Consider the following 14,625-nt stretch of genomic DNA (forward strand, 5'->3'; position numbering starts at 1 on the left):
AAGTTGTGAATGTATTTGCAGTAAAATTAATAAATTCAATTCTTGAAATATTTGTGAATTTTATATGAAAAAAAAGCAACAATTGAAGTGGTTGTTTTTGTAATGCATGCACTTGTTGCCTATTTTTCGACTAGTTGGCAACACTTTGCTTTTGGCATATTTGATTTTGTTTGGCGCCAAACGACATTAACAAAATTTGTATAAAAGCTAGAGAACTTTGCGGTTTGATGGCACATTAGTTTCGACAATTGCTTGCAGCCTAAGTAAGCAAACGAATTGCAAGTCAGTTGCACTTAAATTAATAATAATAAGAGGGGACTTTTGGTTAAGTTTTATTAAAAAAACTAAAAAACAGAATTATATATTTACATATATATATGACGAGTTCGTGTGATGCTGTGCATAGAGAAGTGATATTTTATATAGAAAAACCATTTTGAGTGAAAGAATTTATGTGAATTTAATCCTTTGAGAAAAGGATAAAGACAATTTCATAGAATAACAAAACAAATAGAAGAATTTTGGATTAACAGTGTTTAGAAATGAAAGTGGTGAGTAAAAGTGTTTAAGAAGATTACTAAGTGGGGGGATGAAATCAATAAAAATTTTTAGATGCGGTTGTCACAAATTTTTTTTAAAATTTTAATCTATTATTGCACTAATATTAGTAAAATGTTTAATATTTTCTAATATTTTCTTGAAGGGAAATAATTCATTTTTTCTATTCATATCAACCGAAGATTGTGATATTTTACTTGATGGATGTACATACAAATTTGGCTTTCTATTAATATTAAATTTAAAAATATACGAAGTTTTCAATTTATATAAAATCAAAATATTTCTAATAGCATAAGCGCGAATTGTTGATATTTTTATGGTTGTATTTCAGCTTAAACCTATACAAGAGTAATTTTTTGTAGTAAAAGAATTAAAATTTCTTTATTCCAAACATAGAGCCAATAAAGTTTCAACACAAGACCTTTTATAAGGGTTGCGTTAAGAGAACGATCCTTAGCAGTTGTGAGCCATTTAAGCTGAAAGACGTAATATACTACCGCTATTCCAAAATTTAATTACTTTCATGTATATGACATATTCGTTAATACAGCGTATAATAAATAAAAGTGTTTAAATGATTCACAACAAACTTATAATGATGTCATAAATTTATGACAGCTACAATGTTACGACTTCTTCCAATTCATAATGTAATTTGTTGTTTTCTAGGTATGAAGATAAAATATGAAGACTTCATATATAACATATAAAAGGTTATGTTTTATAAAAAGTGGTGTTTTAAAAAAAGTTATTTTTTAAATTGTGTTATATTATATATTTTAGTTTAACAATTTACATTATTTTTTGAACTCAATTTTCTCAATTATGTATTTAATAAAAAATTACTGTGAATAAAAAATAAATAAAAACATTAATACATAAAATAAATAAAATATAAAAGTGAATAAAAAATAAAAGCTTGTTGATTAGTTTTTATTATTATATTTGTTATATTAAATTATAAATAATCACTCTAAAATATATTTACATAACCTTTTTAACAAATATAACTCCCATAAATAAATTTCAAATAATTAAAAAGATTACATAAAAAAACTATATATAACTTATATCTTCCATTCCACTTAAATGTTGAACATTTAAAATAAAAATTAAATATTTATGATACACAATTTTGCAATGATAAATTATTCTATTTTATATATCAAAATATAAATTTTCCCAGCTTTTATATCAATTGGAGATATTTTATTATAAGGATTAACCAATTTAATAAATTGTATATTGTCATCATGGATGTTAAGATAATCGTAATTGTAGGCTGTCTTCCAGTTGTTCAATCACGACAAGTTAACATTGTCTTACTATGTTAGTAACATTACTTCCAAATATACGACAAACTAGTCGAAGCCAGTTATAATAAAATAACATAAATTCATTGCATTTTATAGTTAAAGAAAATATATTTGAGCACGAACCTATAAGTTAGAGAAGATATAGAAAGTAAAATATTCTCACTCTGTATATATACAAAAATTACAGAGTATATTTTTTATCTTAACGGAACGGTCTTTTGATTATGCCTATAAAATATTGCTGCAATTATTAATACAAATACTCGTATTATTAGCATAAATATATTTATATCCATAAATTAGCGGTTTTAGTCGAAACATATGACTTAAAATCTCTTTAATGGTGTCTATATGAGTTTTTGTGACATATTTTAAACCGTAACGTTATATACAGACTTTCTGCAAAGGTAGATCCCACCCATATTGGGTTAGAAAGCCAATTTTATGTGTCAAAATACTTAAAGGTTAGGTTAGGTTCAGAAGGCGCGTACTGAGAGTTGTCTGCATTTCCACTCGGAGGCATATAGTACCCATTATGCTGCCTCAAAATTATTATATTTCTGAAAATGCTATACAATATCTTGATTTGTTAATTTATATATAATATAAAATTATTGCATAAAACCATTCAGTCTTTTTTTAAAGTAGTATAGTTAGATAATATGGGTAACGACTAAAGCTGCTCAATTTTCTAACATATTTCTCTCTGTTCTACTATATTTTTTTTATTATGGTCATAAATAGTAAATTTTTTACAAATAATTAAGTAAAAGTACTTACTTATTTGGCTATAACAACTGGTTATCAGGTTTCGGTAACAGCTGGTTATCAGGCTTCGGCAGAAGTACCTCTCTAGGTGGTCCTGCAGCATGGGCAGTTTCTCCAGTTTTGTACATCAATGAAGTAGTTCTTATATTATTACATCTCTTATTAGCTTTAACAAAAAAATGCTTTAAAAAAAGCATTCAATGCTTTAAAAAAATATTTTAACACATCATTTCAAAATTTATTTTTGTCTTTTATTATTTCAAATTAATTTTTTGTCATAAATTTATAAAAAATTATTTAAATCGTTAAAAAATAAGAAATCGAACTTAAAAAGTTTATTTCAATTAATTATTCATAAATATTAATTATTACACAAAAAGTTACGAAAACTTTTTTTAACAATAGAACAACTAATTATTTTTTTTTATACTTATTACAAAGGGATTTTTTAATAAAGATATTTCGTTCATTGTTTTACAGTGAGCTCTGTTAGCAGAGATCTGCGCTGTTAATAAAATTTATTTAAATTTCATCAACATTTAACTAACTCGTGCTGTACTTTACTATGCGACGACTGTGAAACGCTGAAGTTTCATGGCTTTAAATTTTCATACTTTTTAAATTATATAATTCACATCCATTTTATAAATTCTATCATAAATAATCAAAAATATATACAATTTATAATATAATATGTTTAGAAAATAATAAGTTTCATAAGTTTTTAATTAACTACTGTTTTTTTTGTTTATTATTATCATTTAATTTTAATGTTTTAATCGAAGACACACTTTGAAGATTCTTGAATAATTGCTTATAAAATTTATAATCACTGTGATTAAGATATGTTTATAAACATTCTTAAATGAAAATTATAGGTTACATTATTTACAGCATCATGAGTTAAACAAATGTCTGGCAGTGCTTCAATCAATATGATGAAATAATTTGTTAAAAGTATTGTTTGTGTGTATTCATAAAATTGTGCACATGATGCAATTTTTAAATAATTTTTTGATTATATTTTCTTATTATATTAAGCGTTGAAGTTTGTGTTTAGAGACATGAGGTTAAAAGCAATTAATAAAAAAAATTTATAATAAATTTTAAAATGTTGTGTTGCGATTTTAATAATAAATATTAAGTTTTTAAAAGTAATAAATTTAAATATTTAATATTAAATTTATTTAGTGAATATTTTAAATTCTTTACAATAAATTATTTAATTGAGTAATATCTATGTACTCAACTTGTAATTATTTTGAACAGTAGCAGAGTAAGTACGGATCTTTAAAAAATATATAAACTTTTAACTGCGATCACGTATTATAAACGTTTTCTTAAATTCTCTTTTTATTTGCACATAAAAATACAATAAAATTAAGTACAAAATGTCACTATAAATTTTAGGTATTTTGAATAAATTTAAATATTCACATACAGTTAAAAATAATCTGATATGCAACAATTTAGTTAACAACTTGTTGCCTTTTATTATTTTCATGCAACATATTATTGCTAATGCCGCCAAAATCAATTTAACAATGTTGCTAAGACGATATTATTTGATTATTTATGACTTAATTTGTTGTGTCGCATGTGTCACTTTGCCTATTAACATACCTGATTCATCAAATAAATTTTTCAATGTTGCTACGATGATATTATTTAATTGTTAACCTAATGGCTTGTTTTGTTGCGACGCATATAAAAGTCTGTGAACATACCTGTCTACTTTAATTGATGAGATGGGAAATTAAAATGAATACACTCGATATAAATAACCATATTAAGTTTTTTGTATGAACATTAGAGTTTTTAAAAATATTATTTTTAATTGGTCTGTATGTATACTGGTACGTACTATATGTACATAGAATATTTATAGAACCATAAAAACTAAATTAATGATTTTTTATTGCATTTAAATCAATATAAAATTAAGAATTTTTTAATTGCATATTTTAATAAAAGCTTATTGTTGTATTAATAATGGTTTTTTATAAATATAATTTCTAATGATCTAATTGTCAAGATTCTATCATTTGTAAAAGATATTTTAATCGAACTTAGTATATAAAATAACAGCTATACACAATACTTGGATATACCGATTTTCGTTTAATTATAGCTCCCATACAAATAGGTAGGTTTCTGTTCATAACATTTGAAACTCAAGAAACTATTTTTCCTTGTTATTATAATTTAATTTGCTTTTGCCTGCAATAGGCTAGATCTTACTATTTATTAACTTAAATTATACAGCACCTATGAAAATAATAAAAATTTTGAAATTTCTGATCTTTCATATTTGCATACAATTAACATGAGGTTAACATTTTCGGTATAATTTTTTAACACAAAAAAAAAAGAAGAAAAAATTGCTCAAAATTTCTTAAGCAGCAGATAATATTTCAATTGTTAAATTGTTAAACATTTAAGTTGGGATAAAGATGAAATAATGTTGGTCACGATTTGAATGTTTCATCTGCATGTGATAGTTGCTACCATTCATCTTTGGAATGAATTACTATAAAGGTTTTCCAGTGCAGAGGCAACGCCTGTTTTGAAAAAGTTGTTTTGAAGTAAAAAAAAAAAATGCATTCAGTTGGGGGAATACGTCTCAATGATGTCAATATTACATAAAAGTTACTCAAAGTGTCATGTTTATCCACAATCGTGGCCAGTAAATAAAATTAATGATTTAATTCAGATTCTAACATGTATTCATTATAATTCGATTAGATATAAATTGTCATATGTATGTGACATACTTAAAAAATGTATAGAAAATAGAATTGCGAAGGTGAGATTTTAATTGGTTTGACATTTAATCTCAAATTTTATTTTTTTAATATATGTAATAAATAGAGCACTTGTATTGTTTTCGACAAATATACTTATATGCTATACAAGATTTTTAACATTTAATTAAAATTTACAAATTGTTTGTAATACCAAATATAGACATGAATTTGTATTTTATTTCGAATTTCAATATTTTTAAAATAAAACGTCGTAAATTTGACGAAAAAAGGAGATTTATGAAGCTAATAAAAATAAAATTAGAAAATTGAAACCTCGTATATGTAGGACTACGGCTCAGTCTAACTCTTGTTCTGCATTTCTTTTATTATATAACCACGAGCGCTTCAGCACGCTATTTTTTGGGCTAAGAATAAAGCCGAAAAAAATGTGACTAAAAATCTTAATAAGTCCGGTTAGGTAGTCTAGTCTGCCAGCAATTTTAGCCCTGTCTGAAAAGGACATCTTTTGTTATAAATAAATTAAAAAATTGATTTGCTTTCCTAAATTTAATTTAAAGTCAAATGTAACGAAAGAAACTAATATTTTAAATAAAAACATTTTTGATCAGTAATATATTTCAGTAGTAGTATTATCTATAAACAATTGAATTAAACAATTGAATTTTTGGGTCACCATACAGCAACTTCGAATACTACCAAATAGCTACCATTGGTGGTTTTTGAAAATATTTTTTGATTTTTATTAATTATTGTTCCTCAATACTATTTAAAAATGTTTAAATACACTTTTGTTTTATATTTTCTATAGTATTGATCAGATTATAAAATAAATGTTTTATTTATTGTAATGTCACAATCTATCATATATATGTATTTTATCAATTAGAGTGCTACTGACAACTAAATCATAATACTTTTAAGAAATGAAAGCGTGAGATATAACTTTATCTAACCAAAATTAAATTATTGAATTAATTGAGACTCTTATCCTCATTCGGTTCAATGAACCTCATAAGAAGGCATAAAATCCGTTTTTAGACAAAAGCAAATATGGATGGATCCTTTTTCTTTGCATATTACAGAATTTGTACCTAATATAGTTTCAATTTTGAAAGGTGTGATTTAATAGATGCATTTCAAAATAAGAAACCAATGACTAATTTAAGTAGAAATCTTTTAAGACTTAGAAATCTATCAGCTTTTTTGCAGTTGATATAACTAAATCGTATGAACCTATGACTTTTCAAACAATTTGTATTTGAATTTTCTAAGTACGAGTACTAATGCAGTTTAAATAGTGAATATTGTCCAGAAAGGTTCGATAACTATACAGTAACAATCACTTCTAAGCTTCTCTGGCTTTGCCTCACAATATTTTTGTCAACATTTTGGAACTTAAATTTTAAGCCTTTTTTGTGTGAATTTTTATATGCTTTATATACTTTGCATGTTCTAGGCCTCTTCCGCACTTCCCTTGAATTGTTTTATCAATTCTTTAGAATCGTGATCTAATTTTAATTATATTGAATTTTTTCAACTCAAATATGCATTTTAATTTTCTGTGATCCGTACAGCAGCTGCAATTTTTTTTATTCTGGTTTTTTTTCTTGCTTTATATAATTTATATATATGTTTTTTTAATATATTTAGTATTTCAATACATAATAAACTTAAACTTGACACAGAATAAATTTATTTAATATTTTTCATTTTTAATTTTAATCTATGACAACTTCCTTTCACTGTTAGTGACTCCATTGACCTTCATTGCACTGCCAATCTCATCGAGTTGACATTTTTGGTATGAATTCTTATTTGTTCAAAAGTAACACGATGTTGACTTAACAGGGCAATAACTATAGACAAAAAAATTGTGATAAAACGTGATATATGATGCGCTAGAGGAGTCTCATCGCACTCCAAGTAACCGCATAGTAACTCGCCTAACTTGCCTAGCATTGTCAGTAGGTAATCGACACGCAGTAAAAATGTCAAAGATCGCAATTTAACAAGGCGCAAATCTGTTGAACAAAAGCTAAAATTAGAAAAAAAAAATTCAAATTAAAAAAGCCTGTAGCCTCTTCCAAAGCCTTAAGACTGCGTTTAGTTTCTTAATCTTTTATTACTGCTTAGCATTATTTTTATGAGAACGTGATATCGAAAAACCATATTTCACTCGCCAACGTGATTTTCCGTACGTAAATCATTTTTGCCAGATTTGCCAAGTGCAGTTCTGCACTTCATTCATGCATTTTGCAGCATCGCAGCTACTTTGCTGCCACCTTTGTCCGTTCAAGTAATTCAAAATTTTTGAGCAAAAATTAAAAATAAAGTCATTGATGTTTTGCCTAATGCAGCATTTGTCTCATCTGTTGGCGGCTGTTGGCGGCTGTGATTGCCATTGTGTTAACTGCAGAATGTGCCTCCAAGCCAAGAATTCTGCATGAATGCTGTTTCGTTAGTTTAGTACGCTTGGCGAATAGTTTTGGTGATTTTGATGTGTATTCACGTGTATAAGTGCTTCAGTGCTTCAGCGCTTTAACCGTAGTTGGAGTTCAAGCTGTGCGGTAGTTGTGACTAAAGTCTGGGCGCAGTAGCGCATGACAACACATGGAATTAAGTTGTGTGACCTACTGAAGAGTGCAAAGTGATTCCCTTCACTTTTGTTTTTGCTTTGAGTGAAGAACACATACTCGTACCTTTTGCGTAATCCAAGTGGCTTAATTAAGAATTTTCTATGTTTAGTAATTTGAATTGAAATTTAGGTTCATATAGATGTGAAATTAATGCGCTACTAATGAGTCCCATCCCTCTACATCTATACACCATTCGACTTTGAGAGTACCTCAGGCTTAGTCTGTGACTCTCTTCGTGCCGCATTGTTTGTCATATTCATTACTTGCAAACACTGCTTGCCACACAAAATAAAAGCAATAAAATTTGTAAAAAAGTTCCCAGCCCCAAAACGATTTAAATGCCAATTGCCAGTATCGCGAGATTTTTATCATAACGTTGCATTCACAGACGCGGATGCATCCAAAATATCGACAGCGCGCATTGTAGTTAGGCTTAGAAAATAAAAATCAAAGCAACTGCAGGCGAAATTCAAGTTTCAGCTTCTTAGGTAATGTCAGCAATGCCACACCAATTTACTTACTTACATGCTGTAATTTTTTCGTTAACCAAGTAACCAAGTAACCGAGTGACCAGCTGAGTGACCCAATCATAGCGTTCAACTTGTTTGCATACTTATATTTTAACGATTATACATTGCATCTATATTAAAAAATAATCATTTTTAATTTTTCATTACAGCTTTTATTACTGACGCTACTGGCGGTGACATATGGCGCTCGTTTAGACAACAAATATTTACCGCCACCTGCCAGTGCGGCCTCTGCAGGCGGTGGGCCTGGTTTGCAAGGTCCAGGCGGTTTCACTGGTGCCGGTGGTCCTGGCAGACCATTTGGTCAACCAAATAATGGTTTGGGTGGTTTTTCAGGTGCTGGCGGACCTTCAAGACCAATTGGTCCACCAAGCGGTGGTTTTGGTGGTCGTCCTGCTCCTGGGCCTTCCCAACCTTCAGGTCCACAAATTCCAATTCTCTCATATGTTAATGAAAATGACGGTGACGGAAATTATCGCTTTAGCTATGAAACTGGTAATGGTATTAAGGCACAGGAAGAGGGTACTATTAAAAATAAGGGCTCACAGAATGAAGTTGCCTCAGTTGCTGGTTCATATTCCTACACTAATCCAGAAGGTGAACTAGTTGAAATTACTTATACTGCTGATGAGAATGGGTTTCAGCCTTCAGGCGACGCTTTACCAACACCCCCACCAATCCCAGAAGCTATTGCTAAAGCATTAGCAGCACAAGGTATCTCACAGGCACCTGGCGGTGGTTTTGTTGGTGGACCTGGTGCTAGTGGACCTGGCGGTTAGTATATATTTTGTTTAATGTAATGTATGTATTAACATTTTATGCATAATCTTAGGTTATGGCGGAGCTGGAGGTTACGGCGGAGGTGCTGGAGGTGGTGGATATGGTGGTGGAGCTGGAGGTCCTGGTGCACCTGGACGTGGAGGTGCCGGTGGATTCGGTGGTGGTGCTGGAGGTGGCGCTGGTGCTGGCGGCTATGGTGGTGGTGCAGGTCCTGGTGGTTATGGTGGTGGCGCTGGAGGACCTGGTCGTGGAGGTGCTGGTGGTTTTGGTGGTGGCGCTGGAGCTGGAGCTGGAGGCTATGGTGGTGGTGCTGGAGGGCCTGGCGCACCTGGTCGTGGAGGTGCTGGTGGTTTTGGTGGTGGCGCTGGTGCTGGTGCTGGCGGTTATGGAGGTGGAGCCGGAGGTCCTGGTGCTCCAGGTCATGGAGGTGCTGGTGGTTTTGGTGGTGGTGCTGGTGGCGCTGGAGGTTATGGTGGTGGTGCAGGTGGTCCTGGAGCACCCGGTAGAGGAGGTGCGGGTGGTTTTGGAGGACAGGGTGGCCCTGGCGGATTTGGAGGTGGAGCCGGTGGTCCTGGCGCACCTGGTCGTGGAGGTGCTGGAGGTTATGGTGGCGGTGCAGGTGGTGGAGCTGGAGGCGCTGGTGGAGCTGGAGGTTATGGTGGTGGTCCCGGTGGCCCTGGAGCACCCGGTAAAGGAGGAGCGGGTGGTTTTGGAGGACATGGTGGTGCTGGAGGATTTGGAGGTGGAGCTGGTGGTCCTGGCGCACCTGGTCGTGGTGGTGCTGGTGGTTTCGGTGGAGCTGGAGGTGGTCCTGAAGCACCTGGTCGTGGTGGTGCTGGCGGTTTCGGTGGAGCTGGAGGAGGTGCTGGTGGCGCTGGTGGGCCCGGTACGCAATATATTCCCCCAGCCGCCGGTCGGCCTGGAAATGGTGAATTTAATCCTCAAACAGGATACAATTATTAGATTCATGGATGTAGAATTTATTGCACTTCTAAACACAATCTCCTTGAACACTGTCTCTCTGAAACATCATCTGCCGAAAATACTCGTAGAACTAAGATGTATTCTTTTGTAACTTTTTATCATTTTTAATATTTATTTGATATTTTTAATGCTTGCCATGTCTAACCTCTTTCGAATCATTAAATTATTTAGATTAATTTTTTAAAGAAAATCCTATAAAAAGGATTTTAGTTTTTTAAGTAATTTCCAAGTGTTTGTGAACTTTTCGCTTTTTTTATTAATTATTAATTTTAAATTAGATTTACAAACTCTACAGAAAATCTTTTGAAATTATTAATATATTTTAAAACAAAAATTTTTGCTTAAAATTTTTGTAAATTATCTGAAAACGTTTATCTTTAAAGAATTTTCTTTTAACTTCAATTTATTGTATTTATTTTAAATGCTTACGAAAAGCGCGATGTGAATGTGAAAATAAAAAAAAATGTTTTAAAAACTTAAATTTATTGAAATATTATTTTTATAATAGCAATTGAATGTAAATATCGTTAGGGTACATTTTCTTAAACGAAATCTTTAGCAGATAGCTTGTAAACACTCCTCTCTGAAAGTATCTATAGTCTATAAAAGGCTTAACACCGTTTTTAACCCTCCAGGGTTGAATCCAATTGCAGTAATAACCTAAGCAAATTTAAATTTGTTCTTTTATTTCTGATGGATTCCACAATAATTCTAGTCCTTTGCAATATATCTAGAATAGATTGTCTCCAAGCAGCAAAGTGTGGAAATGTAAAGCAAATATTCTAAATTAGTATTCTTTAAGTAAATAAAATGTATTGCTAATATTAAATTAGCTAAAGATAATAATATGTATTATATGAAGAATGGAAAATGGAATTAATCTTATCAGCGACAAAGCGTATCTGAAATACATTCCTTATTTTTCTCACTGCTGTGGCAAGAATCAATGAAGAAAATATTTATTATTCTGACATGGTTTTCTTAGAAATAGCATACTAGCAGGAATCTGATTATAAGACTAACACCTCTAAGAGGTATCTCAATGAGATCGCTAGAATTTCTCCTTTTAAAGAGGAGTTATACTATGTGTACATGGTTGACTATATTTATTTCTATATTTTATTATACATAAAGAAGGATATATTCAATTTCAAATCAACAATATAATGTATTGCTAAATATTAAAAGAATTTCATCATTTTTGCATGTTGCGTGTGATATGCACAGATTATTCACATCTCTAAATATATATCTTAGCCAAAGAATTGGGGAGGAGTTAGCTCTATATTTAATTGTACTTACTTTAATGTATATTATAAATTTTAAAAGAGTAAAGTTACAATTTGAATGTGGTCGAAAACTGATTGGGGGAACTTAGGGAAACACACAAAAAAATTGGTTGACCATACAACGTTGTTTCGAGTATTTCTAAGCACTTATCACTTATCAGTGATTTTAAGCTAAATTTCAATAAATTCATCAAATTTTTGTAGCTGTTGTTTCTTCATTGCAGTTCGAACCCTAGAATAGAATAGAATAGAATAGAAATAAACAGGGTACCACCTCCTAATGAAGCGGAGTACTGCGACCATGATTGATCTTGTGTGCTGCAACAGACCCTAACCGAACAGAAGACATTTCGCCTTCCGAATGAAAACCGACATGTCTGCCGTTGAAGATCTCGTAATGTCAGAAGGAGAGAGTAGTTCTCGATCCAGTGACCTCCTCCTGGCCCTGATGAAGGCCGGGCAGTTACAAAGAATATGACTGCAAGTGTTGTCTGCTTCTAAGCACTATCGACAATCCATCTCTTCCGGCAGATCCATTTTGTTAAGATGATAACGCAATCCATGAAGACTCGTTAAATATTCCACCAGCAACCTTAACTCTGTTCTGCTGAAGAAAGATACCATACCATAACTGTAGGGATGAACCAGCTCTGTAACCTGATGGTTACATGGAATGTCGTGTCAGTAGCGACTTCTCTCGGCTGTAAACCATTTATCAATCAGCGACGTAGTTGTAGACCAATTTAATCCACAATATGGTTTCGGTTCACAGATTTGAATGGCCGATTCAGACTTCGCAAGACTGTTCGCATACTGTTCGAACCCTTCTAGTTTTCTTTTCGTCATAAGACACCTCATATTCGACAAAAAAGATTCAGACTTCGTAAGACTGTCCACATACGGTTTGAACCCTTCTAGTTTTCTTTTCGTCATAAGATACGTCATATTCGACAAAAAAAATTTACTTTAAAAAAGGTCACTGTTTCTCTCATGACAGTCATGACAGTCAATCAATTTATATATAATTTTTCCTTGAAGCGACTTACCCTTTACTTATTCAATTTACATTGAAATTACCTTTAATTGGTGAATGTCGCCAATGGAGGTTACTACGTTTTGTAAAGAATAATTATTTGATTCGCAGTCCCTAACTTGAGAAATTAGACACAGTTAATGTTATTTTAGACTGGAATTCTAAAATGTGTTTAAGTAATGCAAAAGATGTTCTCAAAAACAAATAAAACGCTAGCGTAATTATTTGAAAATATATTTCTAGATTTACAGACATTGGAATTAAGCAAAAATTAATTTTTAATCGATTGGTCACACCTGTAATGAACCTCGGAATGCGTAATGTTATTATTCTCAGTTGCAATATTTTGGAATTTTTTTTTTCGCAATTCTACAGAAGATTCATGTTCGCACGTGAGAATGACGGAACCGTGAAACCGGCTATTTGCGGTGAAGATTACGCGAGCTCAAATTGTCGGAATATTTGATAAATGATCATTATTCAAACACCAATGCATATTATCATCATTAATTAAATTTGAAGTAATTTGTCTTTTCATAGCAAAGATAAAACTTAATAAACATGTAAATGATAGGCTGTAAAAGTTGCTGATAAAAACGTCAATGTTCAAATAAGAATTAACATTTTATTGCTACTTAATATGTTGTATTATTTTGCTATTAAAAAAATTCAAATGCTTATAGAAAAATTGCAGTTTCCTCAAAGAAGAAGCTCACATTTCCAGTCTGTTGAGTTTACTTGATCTGCTTTTGCCATCCGCTCGAACTGAGTATGCAATGCAGCCGATTTAACCGTTTACCTGCGTACTGTACTCCCAGTCAAAAGTTCATAGTTCAGCTTTATGGAAAATCTTAAATCTAAAATAGTAATAAAAAGATAAACTGTATATAAAAAATTAAGAAAATAAATCAAACAAAGCAATTTTCACAGCACGGACAAGAGATGACGCGTAAAAATTGTGGCATCGTTCGGACACTGGAGTTCTTCTAAAATTAATTTTATTATATTTTTGGCATTTAATTTTAAACTTTGAGTTCTTGTCACGTTTTCGATATAAAAAATTTCATTTTCTATTTGATTAGTCGACATTTGAGAAATAATTTTTTCAAATTTTGTCTTATTTTTTGTTAAAGGGTTAATTGCGAAAAACGATTTCGCTAAATGAGCTACAATTTATAACCTGTAAAGGTTTATAAATTTCGTATTGGTAATGCACTTTAAAATTTCAGTACAACTTATTTGAGGAGTAGAGGTCTTAAAACGGCTTCATACATTTTTATGTATTACAAATGAAACTTGTAAGATACACAGAAATCTGCTCTAATAAGTAACCTAAATAATGTTTGTACACATTATTTTATTTGCCATTTTTTTACAAATTTTTTTGAAAAAAGATAATCACAGGAATTACTCCTCTTTATAAATGTTTGCAATTACTTATAATAATTTAAAGAATGCTTAAATCTGGCTTGGTATGTCTAAAGGCTGAAACATCTTCAACGTATTTGTAGAGTCGCTGTTGCTTAGTACTCTTACACCTAGCTTAGTGTATAGTCCTGATAATTGGAATGTCAAGAAAGTGCAATAGAATATATAGATTTTTTAATTATATGGTTTAAACTTAATAGATTAACCTATTTGGAATCATTAACTATAGGGTTACACAGTTTGTCTCAGATCCAATAAGCTAGTCCAAAAAAAATTACTATAAAATACTATTATTTTAAGTTTTTTGTCACTGTTAATTCGAAGCAATCTTCTTTGGAGTCAATACAACACAGAAAATATTCAAAGAATTTGAATATAAATCGAAAGTTTTTGAATAGCTGGTATCAATTTGAAACACCTTTTTTCATTATTAATTTTAAATAGTCATCTGACAGCAGTCAGGATGACAGCTAACAACGATACTCAAATATTGGAGTATAATGAAGATCCTGCAATAAAAACTAACTGCATC

The 14,625-nt window shown here is 31.0% G+C and overlaps 1 protein-coding gene across 1 annotated transcript; it reads left to right on the plus strand.

Moving 5' to 3' along the window:
- The first annotated feature begins 248 nt into the window (after positions 1-248).
- Positions 249-10,584, plus strand: LOC119679012 (glycine-rich cell wall structural protein-like). Its single transcript, XM_038091150.1, has 3 exons — positions 249-551; positions 8,729-9,353; positions 9,412-10,584. The coding sequence occupies exons 1-3, from the start codon at positions 543-545 to the stop codon at positions 10,320-10,322; spliced, it is 1,545 nt and encodes a 514-aa protein (XP_037947078.1). The 5' UTR covers positions 249-542; the 3' UTR covers positions 10,323-10,584.
- Positions 10,585-14,625: the final 4,041 nt, after the last annotated feature.

Source organism: Teleopsis dalmanni, chromosome 2, assembly GCF_002237135.1.
Source record: "Teleopsis dalmanni isolate 2A chromosome 2, ASM223713v2, whole genome shotgun sequence".
In the NCBI taxonomy this organism is placed as follows: Eukaryota; Metazoa; Arthropoda; class Insecta; order Diptera; family Diopsidae; genus Teleopsis; species Teleopsis dalmanni.